The following is a 17,200-nucleotide window of genomic DNA, read 5'->3' as shown; positions in this document are numbered from 1 at the left end:
TAAACTATTTTTATAATAGGAAATTTGAGTTCGTCAGTTACCACATCGTCCACTTTATCAGTAGGTGTAGTCTTCCTGTTAAAATTTTTGTTCAGTTTACTCAGCACCATATTTCTGTAAGATTCGTCTTCCATCAGCTTTTTCAAACGATTAAGTTTTAACCATCCGACGCCTTCACCTTCGAGAACGTGTTGCACTAACTGTAAGAAAATTAAGACAATGCTTATAATATATTTTTCATTCGAGTCTAATACTTGGCTAAGTATAAAAAACGTTCATTACGGTTTTAAGACCTTATGAATAATTTATAAACTGACATCATTAAGGAATGCCTGGTTCTCGCTGTTGGCGGTGCGCGTGGTGGGCTGCGGAACAACGGGCGTGGGTGCGGCGTGGCGGATGAGTGGCGAGCGCTGCACCAAGCCACGTGCGCCTTGCGAGAATGGACCAAACGTAGCGGATATTGGGGCGCCCTCCGGTTCCTTCGGCTGCTTACCTGCTGGCGCACGTTACGGTTTTGTTTTTCAGACAACCTTTTGTTCTATGTCGAAGCTCTTGTCATCACATCACAAATAAATATATGTGTTAATACTTGTTAAGTAATGTCACTTTAATTTTATAATTATATATTTGATACATTAAATACCTTTTGACCCGAAGAAATCGCTGAACATGCTAGAAGTAGAAGCGGCAAGTCCATTTAAATCAGAGCTGATGTTAGAAAAGAAATCTCGATGAGTGGTTGCGAGTAAGTTTGTCGTCTGTAACGCTGTAGAATCTCGTCTTGCGTTTGGTGGAATAGGCCCTTCTTGACTTTCGCCCTGTTGAGTTGTAAAAATAGTTAATATATATACATATAAATATATATTATTGTGTACTTACAGTTTGTCGATGCCTAATAGCAATTACTTACTTTCAACAGGCCTTTTTTCGCAGCAACTTCTTTAGCACTTTTTGTGAGATCTCCAAATGTGGACTTGCCCACATAAGTTAGATCTTCGAATGTGTTTTTGCTTACAGCAGTTGCCGTTTTGCTCGCTTCCAACGCTGACTTGGAAGCTTCTTGAACACTCTTGGACGCTTCTTCAGCCGCCTTTTTGGCGTGCAAAGTTAGCTGAAGAATTAACATTTTTAAATTAAAACTTAAGAAATTTTTTGAACGGTCATGACGATGGCATTCTGTGACTGACTTCTACTGCAGCAGCAGCTGTAAAGCAGGTCTTCCCCTCGGGAGCACTAAGTGTTCTAGTAAGTGTGGCTTCGAAATTATTTTTTTCAAACTACTCAAAGCTTTATTTTACAATGACAATTACCATAAATGCAAACACATTTCATATATATAATATGTATATGTATTGTCATGTACATACGACTACAACATTTTATTAAATTATAAACCCACGTTTGAGTAGCGATAGCACAATTGGCCAGTGGTAACTAGGTAATAAATTGTATTGTTCTTTTAAATGGTGAGTGTCGATACACTAATATTTGTTCACTACTTGTTTTATGCATACACACGAGTGCAAATCATATCCAAATGAGCGTTTGCGCACACTAATAAATGTAACTATATAGGCATTTATTTTAGTGAATGTTTTGGGAGCGATGAGTGCTAATCTATATTATATTATTAAAAATAACTATTTTACTAAAAGTAATGACTTGCTTATCTACTTTCTTTTTGTAAGGTTAATGAATAATCCTAAAGCATAGGTGAAATTTTACGACGCATTATTGAAGTAAGTAGGTAATGGGCAAGACTTTTAAAAGTGTCTAGCTTTGACTGTATTTGCCGCAATCTATATGGATACCTTGTCGAAAGGCGCAAACATTTTCTTTTCTTCTCCGTGTGCCTCTTTTCCTTTCTTCGTGATAAGATTACAATAAGATAAATAAAGTCGTGTAAGTAGTGTGCTTTTATTAAAATTTCTCTTTTTAAAAAATATAGTGATAATAGTTTATTTAAGACCTTGTCCATGTGAGCTAACAAGCCCTCTTGGCTGCCTTGCCGCGTGGTCTCCCGCACTAATTCTTTCGCCTGCGCGGCGAACTGTTCCAGTAATGAAGTCTGTGATGCTTGTCTTGATACTTCAGCATTCGAACTCTACAAGAATAATGTATTACAATAAAATGTTTTCTCCGAATATTTATCAAATATTAAAAAAAAAACTGTAAGCTATTTTTAAAGGTACAATATTAACTTCTCCTTTTTAATAATAAATGTTCAATTGTTCAGTTATAACTACGGTAACCATTTATTTTTCCATCATACAGAGAAGAATTTAATACATGTTTACATTTTTAAACGTGAAACATCTATTAGCGTGCATTGGGATTAAGACTAACACGTATGGTCACATTATTTATAGCAGACTGTGTCTGCGTACTTCTGCATCTATTGAACGGAAGTGTTTAATCCCTTGCGTTTGTAACAAAACTACCTGGAAGAAGTATTTGCCAGTATATTTTTACTGCAAGAGACTTGCTTATTGCGGTAGAATGAATAATGGAACCACTAATTAAGTTATAAACAAAAAAACATCTTTACTTCAATTTTTTTTCCTTAAATCGCGAACTTTGCTAGTGGTAGTTACAAGTCATACCTTAGCCCGTGCGGAGTGCGGGGCGGAGTACGGGGCAGAGTATGGAGCGGATTGCGGGGCGGAGTGCGGGGCGGAGTGTGGGGCCGAGTGCGGGGCCGAGTGCGGGGCGGATTGTGGGGCGGATTGCGGGGCGGAGTGCGGGGCAGTGTGCGCGGCGGAGTGCGCGTCGTGCTCGGCGGGCGTGCGCGGGCGGCGCGAGGCCACAGTGGCGGGTGTCGTGGTCGAGTTGGAGTCCGACTCGCGGCCTAGGCTACCGCTGTCCGTGTCCTATTTAATAATGCCACTATTAATATACAGCTCTTTAAAGTAATTAGAATAAGGTACATTTTTTTACATTAATGATATTAGACATCTCTGAAAAAAAAGATATATATGTTTTTTTCTTATAATAATTAAATAAAACTGCGGTTGAATATAATATCAAATATAGCGCGTTATTTAAGTTCCAGATTTTGAAAAATATATCAAATTACACTTTTCTTCACAGGCGCTGGTTGAGTATCAATAACGTCGGGCCTATCTATGGCACCCGGCACTTCGTCGTCGGAGAACTCGCTGTGCTCGGAGCTGGAAGCGGAGGGCGACGGAGACGTGGATTCGCGCCCTTCTTTACGTTCTTCTTCCACTTCACCGAACATGAGCGATGATGGAGGGCTGTATACCTGTATAAAATTCACTTAAATCAATTTGTTATTTTATTTAAATGTCTTAGATATTGAATGGTTTCGCTGATGGCTAAATTCGCAAAAACAAAATGTGGGCGCCACGGGCCAGTCGGCAAATGTGAGCAGTTAAGGAATAGCAGACATGGAAAAATAAAACGAGTAGCAAAACCGATTTGAATAAATATAAAAAGCATCACTAGATTTATAAATACTTAGTTATCAAAGATCAAATTCTGAACAGTATTTATTATTGAATGAATCAGATTACATTAATACACTATATGTATTTTTTTTAATAAATTCTTTATGTATTAAGTATTCGTACATTTTGGCGCATTCGCAATTTTCTGTTTAGCCTAAAAAAGGCAACCTTTAGTAGTAGTATTTTAAATATGTTAATAAATACGTATTAGTTATAAGCAGAAACTCACAGTTTTAGGGTCTAAAGAAGATGAGAACGTCATTGGCACTTGTACAACAGCATTGTATGTTTCTCCAATGACGTGTTGATAATGAACATTTCCACCTATTACAAAAAAAAAGTTGACAAAATATTTAGAAATAAAATATTTTTTCCTTCATTAAGGGTCTTAATTTACCTGGTGATAAATCAGAAGAAGCCATTTCTGAAACAAAGTCACTTAAAGAAGAATATGAGGAACTGGTGCTCTCGGCTGCTTCTGAGTCTGATCCACTTTCGTCTGAAAAAGAAAAGCCTATTTTGTTAAAAGGACAAAAAATAAAATTCATACGGAATTGTATTATCTATTCGATATTGCGTATGCGTGCATACTTATTTTTGTCATAGTAAAAAGTGTGTGGATACTTATTTTTGTGATAAATTAATTCGGGTTCGAAGTTATTTGAGGTATTATTGATGACATACATATATTGATATCATCACATCCGTTGAAACTATAGTTGTTCATTAAAAGTAGCCCAAAATTTCGAATCATGTTTGACATAATTCTTACAGACGCTTTAACATAACGATGTTTTTGTTAAAAAAAAATCCCTAATTTTTCTTACCTGTAGGTTGATTTTCTTGTCTCTGCAGTTGACGCAATGCACCATTAAGCGAGCTACCATCATCCCAAACAGCAAACCGAATTGGTTGAAGTTGATCTGCAAACCATTTTGGTTTGTCACCGATTTGACGTGGATCAAACACTCCAGTTTGTACTCGAAGAAATGCCACGTTACACGGCGTCAATGACCACTCCGCCAGGAATTCTACTGCCTAAAATAATAAAATACAAATAAAGTATATACTTGTAAAATTGACTAAAGAATACATTATAAAATATAATAATTAATTATTTTACGTACTTGGGTTCTGGCAAATTTATTTAAAAATGACGTGGTACGAGGTCTCGATCTTAAGAAACTGTTGATTTGGAAAGCGACTACGGGTCGCGGATATAATCGCAGAGTACGGGTATGTTCCATAAAGTTAGCCAATATATTCTGTGAGTTGAAGAAACGTACCTGAAATATATATTGTCCATTGTTTTACTGTGTAATATACATATATTAAGCAAAGCAATACAATAAAATAGATGTCATATTTTGAAACCATTTCTCTAAGTAATAATACATGACCTAAGCTCGTAAAAAAAGCACAATTTACTGGTATAGAATAGAATATAATTGAAATCCAAACAATATCTAACCATGGCAACCCTGGTAGCGATGTCCACAGAGTCGACGTCGTTCCCGTATATGAGCGGGTTGAAAGGCTGCGGCGTCAAGTGCGGTGAATTAGGCGCGGGCGTCGAGTGTGGCGATGCGAGCGACAGGCGCTGCGTGTGTGCGCTGCCCACCGACACGCGCCGGCTTTCGGGCGTGCTGTGCGAGCCTTCGCGGAACGAAGCTGGCTGAACTCTATGCAGTGGTAATTTTATGTATTATCGGTTTTGAACAACCTTTTCGCCGGTTTGATCAATTCAGCCTTTTATCTAATTAACTAGAATATTCTTGAATTTTTAGTTTAGTAGTCAAGCTAAAGTCAAAATAATTATTATCATTAGTTAAACCAGCGAAAGAAATTCAGGAGGATTCAATTGCAATAGATTGTAAATCAAATATATTGCAATTTGAAACACTATTATATTAGGTCCTTACATATGAAATTAGCGTTTTGTCGTACTGACCACTTTGATCTGAAATATCTCCTCTTTGGTTCAGAATTCCAAATTCAAATTTATAAATTCGTTTAGCTGGTACATTTGAGTTTTAGAAACAGTCATTCATTTGTTTTTTCCTCATTATTTTTTTCTTTGGCGTCGCTTATTACCGCACAATGGAAAACATGAAATGTCGGTATATTTACGAATACGAGTTAGAACTCGTACACAGCACTGGTGCCACGGTCTACCGTGGCACCCGTGCTGCAGAAACAGCTCGAAGTATTATGGATGTGTACGGCGCTGGAGTCGCAAAAGAAAGTACGGTACCTTTTTGATTTCAACGTTCGAGTGAATCGAACTTGCAAACACGCGTCGATTGCTGTGTTACTTTGCTCAATCGACACAATAATGAAGTGATTTTAAATCGAATCATTACTTGTGATGATAAGTGGATACTGTACGATAATCGGAAGCGCTTGTCGCAATGGCTGAACCCTGGAGACCCAGCCAAATCCTGCCCTAAACGAAAATTGACTCAGAAAAAGTTACGAGTGCATTGGTGGACTAGCGCCGGTGTCGTTCACTACAGCTTTCTAAAATCTGGCCAAACGTTTATCGGCAGATATTATTTGCCAGCAACTGCAAACTATGAAAGAAGAACTAGCTGCTAAACAACCGAGATTGGTCAATCGCTCTAGGCCATTGCAGTTTCACGACAACGCAAAACCACACACTGCACAACAAACAACCACTAAGTTAGATGAGCTACAATTGGAATGTCTGCGACATCAACTGTACTCCCCGGACCTTGCTCCAACAGATTACCATTTTTTCCGGAATTTGGACAACTTCTTACAAAGAAAAAAATTCAACTCCGATGCGGCAGTCCAAACCGCCTTCAGAGTTTATTGATTCTCGCGCCCATGGTTTTTTTAGTAAAGGGGTCAATGAACTACCTATGAGATGGCAAAAGTGCATAGATAACAACGGTGCACTTTGATTAATTAAATATATTTTACAAAAAAAATTGACTTTATATTCCTCCCGTACAAAACGCCAATTTCAAATGTAAGGACATAATATAAAATAACAAAACAACATATAGGTAGGTCATAATTATTGGCATACCCATTAATGTCCATTTAGTTTCGATGACACGCATTGGAATGTATAACTTAATTCGTAACGCTATAATTCGCATTTCATCCGCGTAATTTCCATTAAAGTGACAGGTATCGTTTTCCATGGAACGACTTATTAATTATTACAATGTAGTATGAATATATTAGATATTAGTTATTGAAAAACAAATTGTTTAAAAATTATTTAAATTCTACATTATAATGAAGTCGTAACGATTAAATCAATACAATGTAAATAACTCACTTTAGCGTAGCGCCTCCAACGCTGTCTCTCCTTGAAGGCATAAGCGGTGCTGACGCTTGCTCCGCAGAGCTATTTGTTAAACTGTTTATCGCCTAATAAACAAGTAAAGTTGTATATATAACATTCTATTTTAATATCAAATTAACAGAATATAGTATATTTATTACGTTAGTATCAAAATCACTCAGCGGGTATATCAGAAATGAGGATTACGATGAAATATATTAAGAAAACATACCACTTTAAGTCACGCGAGAGATTTTGACACGTGCAGTAAGTATATAATTTCCGAGCGTTAAATCTACTAGCACCTTAGATTCTTTACCAAACGTAAATATTTACAAAAATGCAAATCTTCAATACGATAACCTTTAAGCTTTAATGTAAAGCTGCTACTTACATTCCTCTATATCTACTATGTAGTGATATCGTTTAAATTAGTACTTTAATTTTTTATTAAAAATTCATTTCATTTCTACTAATTTATAATATAGAAATTGCATTTAATTGTTTTATATTACTTTTTTATCGACTGAAATGAAGACATAAGTTATACTTAGAGATAAGAGAATAATTTTAGTTTTTTTCTGAAATAACATGTGGTTGAATTTGTCAATATTAAAATGTGAATCTTAAATTTTTCTTTGTAACTTATTAAATGGTAAATTATTAAAAGTCATTGTCGTTTATTCGTAACGATACAAAAGATGCGATCACTAATTTTAAAGGAATACCGTTATGTTGGTGGTGAACCGACATACTCATTTCCTATTCTACTGCCAAACAGCAATACTACATTATCTCTTGGTGTCAAGGATGCGTGAGACAGTACCTAATTACTCTAATTTTCAATTTCTATTTCTAATCTTTAATTAGTTTACTTGGTAGAAATAATATTAATAGTGTTAATAATTTACTGTTCATACTAATATTTATTATCTGAAAGAGTTTTCAATCTGTCACTGTTTGGCTTTCATAGCTAAAAGGTTACACTAATTTTGATGAAATTTGTTATAGGGTTACCTCGAAACTTAAGGAAGGACATAGGCTTTTGAAAAAAATCCTTAATTGGACAAATTATGTTGAATAATCTTGTATTTCGATATGATATGGATATGTTTATTATTAATTTATAGTTTCGGGACGAACATAGACATTGAGATAAAATAAACGATGAACTACGTACTTAAAAGTAAATATTACTACCAATAACTTATTAATTAACCTCTTTTAAAAATAAAAAGTTTACAATTTGCAATTACAAAACGGCTACGTGCTAGCTTAGCTGAGTACTTTTATTGTATTATACTATTCGTTTATATTTCGTTTTGTCGTATTTGGGATACATTTTAAAAATAACAAAATATAAACGAACCTTCCTTTAACCTTCATTTTACACGTGCGGGACACGATATATATTTTAATAAATATTTAATTATTATTATAATTTCTTAATCAATCATCGGCCATATTTCTACTTCATTCGAGCCTACTACAAAAAATATTACCAAAAAGCCACGTTTTAGCCAGTTTTGCAAGCACATAATTCATAATTAACATTAGAAAGTAATTTTATTCATACTTGATGTTAAAAATAAATAAACTGAACTCCCGCGTAACACATAAAATAATAGTTTTAAGATATGCATAGGTCAATACTATTATAAACGTATTTAAAAAAATAAATTTCAGAAAAGGTGTTTCGTGGGTGTTAGTTGGTGTGTCTTAAAAGTCGATACAAAATATTTTAAAATACCACAAAAATGTCATGCTAATTCCTCAATGATGCAAACTAAAAAATGACTGAAACTGTGTCGCACTCATTATTATATTTTTCTTTTTTTAGGTTTATGTATGGCATGTATTGCAATTATTTGCTCACACTTATTTCAGTCAAGTTTTTCTTTATATGCCCCCTCTTAGATGGAATGTGGTTAATCAGGGTGGATTTTGTTTATATTTCTTGCGAGGTACGAATTAAAATTTAGTTTTCGTGTTAGTTCTAAAAGGTTGGCACATTATTAAACCTAATGCTGGCACAAAACTTTCAAAATGTTGTGATTAAATAGTCAAATTGTGCAATGTAAAAAGAGTATATATTTACACCAGTTCCGGCTGTTCCCATGACTTGCATAGCCTAGCGAAGTAGGGAAAAAGTGAGTAGAATGTTAGTGAAGACGAAAAGACGAAAACCAGAAAAAAATAGAGTTCAAGTCATTTAGGTTCAGTGTAAAAGTGGAAAAGTCTGCGATGAGTATAAGAAATATTTCATTCTTCAAGTAAAAATTCTTGAATTTTATAACAGACATGCAAAACTTTAAAGATATTCTGTAACAGAACAAACAAACATTCGAAGAATAAAATAATTCTTGAGCATTTAAGTTTGAGACTATGATGAAAAAAGTGAAAGCTACATATTGGACAGGGAGCATATTCAGTTATATGAAACAAGTGAAAAGAAAATTTTCGAATACAACAAAAAAAACTGCCACATTTGCTTAGCGACACGAATAAAAATGCGCTCACGATTTGCGTGTATAAGAAAAAAAAAGTGATTGAAGAAGATCACACTGTTGATCCATTTAAAAATGTAATTGGAATACCTGTTTTAAATGATTTTTCAATACCGAGCTCTCTGGTTCAGGGAGAGGTGGTAAGTCTTGATCGTTACCAGTGGGACATGTGAGTTTTGTTGCATCCAAGTCCACGAGCCAAATGTCGTCTGGTAACCTGTAAATTTATTTCCATTAATATAAATCTAATTCTAAAAATTGATTAAGGCATTTTAAAGCCATACATAACTTTGACGTTTGAATTGCGTCACTTACTCATACTCGACCAGCTCACCATTTTTAAGAAATATTTTATAATGAGTGAAATGTATTTTTACCTGAAGTTCTTTTTGTAAGTAAAGAAAGTTGCCGGTATTCCAATGAGAAATGGTGTAGGGGCCAAAAGCAGTTGTTCAGCGCAGCTCATGCAGCTAGGCAGCAGCGGTATTGCGGGAAACATGTACTCCAACGGATACAGCATAGCGACTAACGCCATCACGGACATTGAGAGCGCGTTGTAGTCGCGAGACTGCACCACCACTTTGTTCTCCAACATGATCAATGTTAGCACCTTTAAGCACGTGTCGATGCCTGTTGGATTAAATTGAAATTGTTAACATATGTAATTTAAAATATAAATATCGAAAGTTTACTTAAAGTTTATCATATTTTATAATAAAAACAAAACGAAAATTATATCGCGGCTCAGAATCGAAGGACCGTTCACTCACCAAGTAATTCCAAGGGTAAGTGAAGGGGGAAATCGACGAGCGTAAACCGAGTGTGGTCCGGTAGGGCGAAGACGAGTGGTGCGTGCGCGGTGGGAGACAGCACCTCAAGCTCCAGGCGCGTATTGCCGGGCACGGGCACGGGCGCCGACAGCAGCCGCAGGATCCACGTCTCGATTTCTTTCACGTCGTGCACCACGATCGTGGGCGTGTTGTCGTACGCCTGCCCCGTCAACACCGACCACACTGTGTCTCTAAAGATTCCGGAAGTTAGTCGAAGACAAGTTAGGGCGTTTTTTGTACAAAAGGACTAATATGTGAGGTGCGTTTATTTATAGGGAGTGCTGTCTTTTTTTTTAAATGTGTCCCAGGATTCCAATTATAAAGCCTTAAATAAATAAAATAGGTATTTAATAGAAGTTATTATTTAATAGGTAACATAATATAACCTACTAATTAATTATTATTTAATAATTATTAATTTCAATCAGAAGTAACCTAAAGCGTAACCCATATAACGGCTATAATACGTCGTGGGCGTTTGTCGGATGCGATAACAGAAACAATTCGTATTACGTACCTAAATCTAATCACGTGTCAAATAGTTATGTATAAATTTTAATAAGCGATAAGTTCAAACACATTATTTACTATTTTAATATATTCAATCTAAAAATTACAAGCTCCAAATCTTTTTAAAATTCACATACCTAAATATTTGTCTAGACGCACCAACACGCTTTGGACTGGAAGACTCGTTGCAGGCATCGATTAATTTTTTAAGGATAAAGAGGCACTCTCGGAATGTTGAAAAGAAAGGATGGTGTGATAAAAGGCATATGGACGTTAAGGAATGGTTCCGCACCCTCTGCAACGAAATAAATAAACTGTGACAATATATTAGGTATATAATAGATGCATAATAAAATTAGAATTTAATCAGGAGTTATTTTGTGCAAGTTTTGTTTTAGTATTTATGAATTTATAGTTTCTTTATATAAGCTAAAGCAAACATGGACAAGTTTTTTAATTCGCACATGTCTAAACAGGCGATATTAGAGAGTTTTAAGTAAGTATTATTGTCTATTTTATGCGAACCATTACAAGTCGTTGTTGATTCTTGTTTATTTATTTTATTTTTTCTATTTTATTTTTTGCAAGAAGCTTAGGTCAGCAATGTTGTGTAAGTACAACAATTGTACGCTATTTATTTTTAATGTATGGAAGTAGCGTCGTTCATTTGTTCAAACTTTTTCCTTGACTTAATCAGGTAGGCAATCGAGTAGGAAACGCTCTAAGCTCTAGTACACATGGCAGGTAACCTGTCTCTTCCTGGCTGCCCGCGGGCTGGGCGAGTGCGAGCCGCCGCTCTCGGAGTCCGGCTGCACGGGGGCGAGACGCGGCGCGGCGCTGCAGTCCCGCTCCGAGTCACTCGGCGCTACGTTGCTGCTCCTATAGTCACTGGAACGTTCGCTGTGCGTTACCCATAATCTTTGATCTCACTTAATCTTAAATAATTTTGATTTATAAAATATAAAGTTGATTTATAAAAAGTCTTGTTGTATATTTTTTTGAAATGACATTTTTTCCTTTATTTATCGATATCTTCGTAGAGTGTATCCAATTGCTTTTGATCTTTATATTTTCCCAGACTTAGTACGGTAATCTTTTGAAGTATAAATTCTCGAGTAAAATAATATGAAAATAATCAAAATAAACCTGGAAAATGCAGAATCGGAACTCTTTTCCATTGACTTCCGCCATGACTCTCGTCGAAGAACACTGCGCTCGCGAGGGCCCGGCGCCGGCGCGCGCTCTACAGCACGGTAGAAGTTGATGCATATTCCGTACCGAGTTTTACCTATTGTTACAGAATGCCTTAAAATTTATTTTATAGCAATTAAAACTTTTTTTAATTAGTTATTTTAGAATATCAGATGTCCACAATAAGAAAATGAGGTTGAAGAATGAAGATAAATTTACAATACATAAATAGTATAGATAATTCACTTAATTATAAATAAGTAAACCGCAAATTGATAAAAAAACATTAACGCACCGGAGTCTTTATCAGTAAGCGTGAAGACAAACGACGTGGTATCTCGCGTTGTAATGTGAGCAAGTTGGCGCCGCGGTCCCACTGACATACAGCCTTCGGGTTGGCAAAAGTACACCATGTCCAGAGGGAGTGGGAAGTCATCATGGTCTGTTAAAGGATATCGGCGGAGGAGTTCAGGTGCCTAGAATGATAAAGAATTGACTAACATTTTTTACAACAACAAACCTTTTTATTTAATGACACTCATATAAAACCTTAATTTAAAAAAGGTTCAAAATCATTTTTTTTGTTTATCAACTTTTGATACACAAGTAGCAAGATATGCAGCTTAGACTTTATTTATCAATGTATCGTTTATTAAGAAAGAAGTATAATTTAATAAGTGTTTTTAACATATCTTGTCTAGATTGATATATTGAAGATAACCTCGAATGAATATAATCACCTGGACTGGTGCCAATCCTTTGCCTGACGTATACGGCTTAGCCCCAACGATGGTTAAATAATCCACCAGCCGTGGACACAGATGTTGCTTTTGAATATCCATATTTTTGATATGCTCAATCCTAATTTTCTTGAATTTCTAAACATGAGTTTGTTTAAACCCATTATATTGTATTAAAATATTGCTTGTCATAGTTATCACTGAAAATATTCCTAAAAATAACAATAAGTATATTAAAAATTTTAGTGAAAATCTAAAACTCTATACTTAAAAAAGTGGGGTAAGGTGAAATTGTAAATTAATTCGGACAAACTCGTTGCATTGTTAGACAATGCAACGAGTTTTGAGAATCCATAGTAAATATCATAGATTATTCAAGATCTTGATTAATTATATCGTGTCAATTGATATCCGTGACCAATGATATCGATGTCAGTTTTTTATTTGGGTTTATTCCTATTGTTTTTTTTTATAGAATAGGAAGGTGGACGAGCATATGAGCCACCTGATGGTAAGTGGTCACCAAACGCCCTTAGACATTGGCATTGTAAGAAATGTCAACCATCGCTTATAGCCAATGCGCCACCAACCTTGGGAACTAAGATTTTATGTCCCTTGTGCCTGTAATTACACTGGCTCACTCACCCTTCAAACCGGAACACAACAATATCAAGTATTGCTGTTTTGTGGTAGAATATCTGATGAGTGGGTGGTACCTACCCAGACGAGCTTGCACAAAGCCCTACCACTAGTAATTTATATTGTGGTTGGAATAGGCTATAAGCCTATGATATACCGACTAGATATACAATAAACGTATCTAGGTATATGTATATGTATATATATACAGGCAAAACTGCGTATGCACTGCAAATAATGTGTATGCCAAGTTGATATACCTAGTAATCATTTTGATTAGGATCTTTCAAAAAATGGCAAAAACAAAAAAACAAAATTAAATATATTTCGAAAGGTTATTACATGTATACATACGAAAGGTTATTATATGTATATAATCGATTTTTGTTTATTACGTTAATTTATCTCTCTATACTTAAAAGCATCACGTTCACATACCCTTGACCTATTTACCGCACTGACCTAATTTCATCGCAGACTACTCATGCCGCAGGCGTACTCCCCACAAAGCCTTAGGGCGTTTATGGACAATAAACTATAAAACTTTAATGTATATATAGCGAGAACCCGGGAGTAAAGCTATCAAAATGAGATATTTTTATATTGGAAGGATAAGCGAATATGGATGTTTCTTAACCGACTTCAATAAAGGACGACGGTCTTAATTCGGTCAAATATAATATTTATTTTATAATTATTTTTGCATTAAGTTCTGTTTAGCTCCATATAGCTTTCAGAACTATACATCTCAATTTCTTTGTTATTAGACATTGTTACATTTTATTTGAAGCGACGGTACATTTTTATATAATGTGAGTACATTATAATCCAACGCTATAATGGAATGCTTCTAGACGTCGATATCGTGTTAACTATGTACCTACTAAATGTAAAAAAACGTTGTTATAATTGTAAATGGCTATAAAAAATTATCCTTTGCAATAAATTTATTTTTCAATTAATTGTTATCAAACGAATAAATTTCTTTTTAAGGATAGGTAAAAATATACTTTCGTAATTACTCCTGATTCATTGAAATATTAAAGTATACCCAATATAGATCACAATTAAACATTACTGTACAAAACATCACTGCGTGAAACAATGGCGAGAATGCTAAGTATATAAATCTACTTTGTAATTCGAATTTGCTATGCTGTATAGCCTTTATTTAAGGCTTGAACCCTTCAGATAAATATAAGTAGGCTAAAATAAATCTAAATATGGTGAAACTGAAAATCGTCCATTATTATTATCGTCGATGACGTTAGTCTTACGTTGTCTAATAACGTCACCATGTGGGTAGATAGGGGAATGAATTGCTTTGTATACTGTCGCAATATATTATTGTACATAAATTTTGCTGCGACTTCGAACATATAGTTTATAAGCCATTTAAATAAAAAAAACTTAAATGTCTCAGTGTGCCATTATCTTGAATTACCTTAAATTAATAACAAAATGTATACACAAACAACACGTAGTTAGTGTTGATTAACGAGGATTTTAGTGTTTTTATTTTATTATTAAAAATATAATTAAAAAATCAAGGTGAAAATCTTGGGTTTAAAGACAAAATCTGACTCATACTCGATATGTTTTTGTTCACCGCCGAGCACGAGATATATTAAAAACATTAAATAAGCATATGAAATGTTCTTTTCCAGGTTTGAATCCGTAATCATCGGTTAAGATTTACGTGATCTAGCCACTGGGTCACCTTAGCTCCAAGTTAGATAAAATACGAAAGAAAAAATAAAATAAAAGTTATCGCATGTTTGGGGACCCGCATAATTATTAAGTTCATTGTTAATTCTATCAATACGATATTATTTTTAAGCTTATATGATATTTCTTGGCAGAATTCTACGATTATCTAGAGAACACTTCGATCTTATGTAAAAGCTAGTGCCATCAAGCATTCCAATAAATTAAATAGATTATGTTGCTTCTTAATATATATTCTCTAACGTAATGAAAGTTCGGAGAAGTATTAACGAATCAGTGACATAACTTTTATATTATAAGGAACTGAATACGATCTCTGCTCGGCTGTATAGTCAGTTCCTCTTTTGTTGAATAATCAGTTTTACAATGAAATCCCAGGAAATCGATAAACTGGTTCATTTGCTAAGTAAAAAAAAATGGATAAAGGTTGTTTGTGTGCAAAAATATATCAAATAATATGCGAGCTTATAGATGATTCGAGTACCTACCACACCTTGGGAATAAAACGATTGCGTCTGGGATATTTGTAATATTATTAATATTGAAAATTGTAAGCGATTACGAATTTAATCTCTTTATTCGGCTAAAGAAATAAGAAAGGCCGGTCAGGGTGTTTTATTTTTGAACCGATGGTAGATTTTACTTTGATTATATATAAATTGGTATTTGTTACGTTTGAATATTTAATAAAGAAATTTAAATTCGAATCGAAAAATGTATTTATAAGGAAGCATTTAATTCGTTTATGTTCAAAGGTATCATTTTTTTATGAAATTCACTAAATTAGATTTAAGTTTTGATAGAATTCTTATAACAAAAAGTTATAACGAAACCCTATACTATGATTAGGTATGTACATCGTAACAAAAATATTTACTTGAGTGATATACCTTCACATTTAATTTTAGCTATTGAATGTGCATTATGTTATATTGTTTCAGTTACAGGAATTAAGTTAAATGCCTGTAAGCTTGTATCACTATTATTTTATTATACACTATTATTTATGAGAATTTAGTAAACAATCCATAATATTTTTTTTAAAGAGTACCTAAAAAAGAGGTAAAACTAAATAAGCTCTTGATTTTAATACTCAAAACATAAAAATAAAAAGGAATAAATAAAACGTAAGGACACATCGCCGTTAAAATAACGATATGTTAATTTTGATCTACTTTACTAATTGCTCCGCCACTGCTACGTTATTCAATGCCAATATCACACGCTGATAAAACTAGATAAGTGGGGAGACCTGTCATAATATCGTAATGCTTAAGTAAGGGGTTAATTTGAGCAATCTTAGTTTTCGATAATTATCAAAAGTCAACTGGCTCCTTGCCAAAATCGATTAAAACGGCGAGATATTGCTTTATCGGTTTGAACTGAGAAAGGTGTCTTAAATTATATCGGAGAATTGTGATTTGCGATTACTTTTTTGTTTACAATTCGTTGGAATAAATAACAAATTGGAATTTTAAATATTATAATGAAATATTTGAAATATATTGTTAAATGAAAAAAAAACGTAATGCTTTTGCGTGATAATAGTATATAAGTAAGTAATTAAAAATTACGTCATACAGGCGACAAACAGGTACGCGAGTGACGCACTAACATCATTTCTAGCAGGCCTTGGTAATCACTGTTCAAAAGCTACAAAATCAAACAGATCGCTTATAGCTTAAGATATTGGGGAGCTTACCTTTATTTTACATCGAGGGTGGTGGATCGCACTGTTCTCTACATTATTTGCCCGTCGCACGCAAATGTGGATATTCGTGCGAATTAAATTCGAGTGCGAGATGCCGCGTAGTGCATGTCGTGCGACCGCGACACGGTGGCGAGTGGTGACATGCGCGGCCGCCCACGCTCGATAAAGCCGCCGCGCGCCGAGTTGCGCCCTCCGTGATCGTACTATCAGCGCCCGACCTACGAGACCTTCAAGCTAAGGCCGCATCACTCGCACCGAACATACACTTAGAGTATATTTTTTATTGATTGTTTTGCAAAGGGTGTTACTTTCAGATAATTCATGAAATTTGAGTTTAAGCCAAAAGGATTTCAAACAACTGCTAAGCGAACAACTGCAAATCCTTTTGGATTAAACTCAAAGCCATATATTGAAAAACTGTCATTAAGTAGATAATTGTTATTATAATAACATATAAAAAAATATTTGTATATGAAAAGCATCTAAACAAATATTTTGCTTATATAGTAAATGTTTGTCTTTGTATGATTTGTTTAACAAACCAATGAGAGA

At 34.6% G+C, this 17,200-nt stretch overlaps 1 protein-coding gene across 3 annotated transcripts in view; it reads right to left on the bottom strand.

Annotated features, from left to right (window-relative positions):
- LOC126781803 (MAP kinase-activating death domain protein) overlaps nt 1–16,800 on the bottom strand; it is a 28,602-nt gene extending 11,802 nt beyond the window's left edge. For 2 of the 3 annotated variants that reach the window (XR_007670707.1, XR_007670708.1), the window contains exons 1-24: nt 16,640–16,800; nt 12,571–12,782; nt 12,126–12,306; nt 11,786–11,927; nt 11,389–11,527; nt 10,777–10,934; nt 10,070–10,320; nt 9,677–9,929; nt 9,390–9,516; nt 8,891–8,923; nt 6,787–6,878; nt 4,945–5,155; nt 4,601–4,759; nt 4,301–4,511; nt 3,871–3,972; nt 3,703–3,797; nt 3,080–3,268; nt 2,607–2,873; nt 1,973–2,107; nt 1,815–1,868; nt 914–1,114; nt 647–821; nt 318–499; nt 42–200 (exon numbers count right to left, since the gene is read on the bottom strand). Coding sequence is in view for 1 of the 3 variants with exons in the window: in XM_050506846.1 (XP_050362803.1) it covers nt 42–200; nt 318–496; nt 647–821; nt 914–1,114; nt 1,815–1,868; nt 1,973–2,107; nt 2,607–2,873; nt 3,080–3,268; nt 3,703–3,797; nt 3,871–3,972; nt 4,301–4,511; nt 4,601–4,759; nt 4,945–5,155; nt 6,787–6,878; nt 8,891–8,923; nt 9,390–9,516; nt 9,677–9,929; nt 10,070–10,320; nt 10,777–10,934; nt 11,389–11,527; nt 11,786–11,927; nt 12,126–12,306; nt 12,571–12,672 (3,615 nt within the window). In the remaining 2 variants the exon portion in view is untranslated. The remainder of the gene's footprint in view (nt 1–41; nt 201–317; nt 500–646; nt 822–913; nt 1,115–1,814; nt 1,869–1,972; nt 2,108–2,606; nt 2,874–3,079; nt 3,269–3,702; nt 3,798–3,870; nt 3,973–4,300; nt 4,512–4,600; nt 4,760–4,944; nt 5,156–6,786; nt 6,879–8,890; nt 8,924–9,389; nt 9,517–9,676; nt 9,930–10,069; nt 10,321–10,776; nt 10,935–11,388; nt 11,528–11,785; nt 11,928–12,125; nt 12,307–12,570; nt 12,783–16,639) is intronic. The other variant, XM_050506846.1, reaches the window with a different exon arrangement.
- Between the last annotated feature and the right edge of the window lie 400 nt (nt 16,801–17,200).

This window comes from Nymphalis io, chromosome 4 (genome assembly GCF_905147045.1).
Source record: "Nymphalis io chromosome 4, ilAglIoxx1.1, whole genome shotgun sequence".
Taxonomy (NCBI): Eukaryota; Metazoa; Arthropoda; class Insecta; order Lepidoptera; family Nymphalidae; genus Nymphalis; species Nymphalis io.
This window is presented reverse-complemented; position numbering and strand designations above follow the sequence as displayed.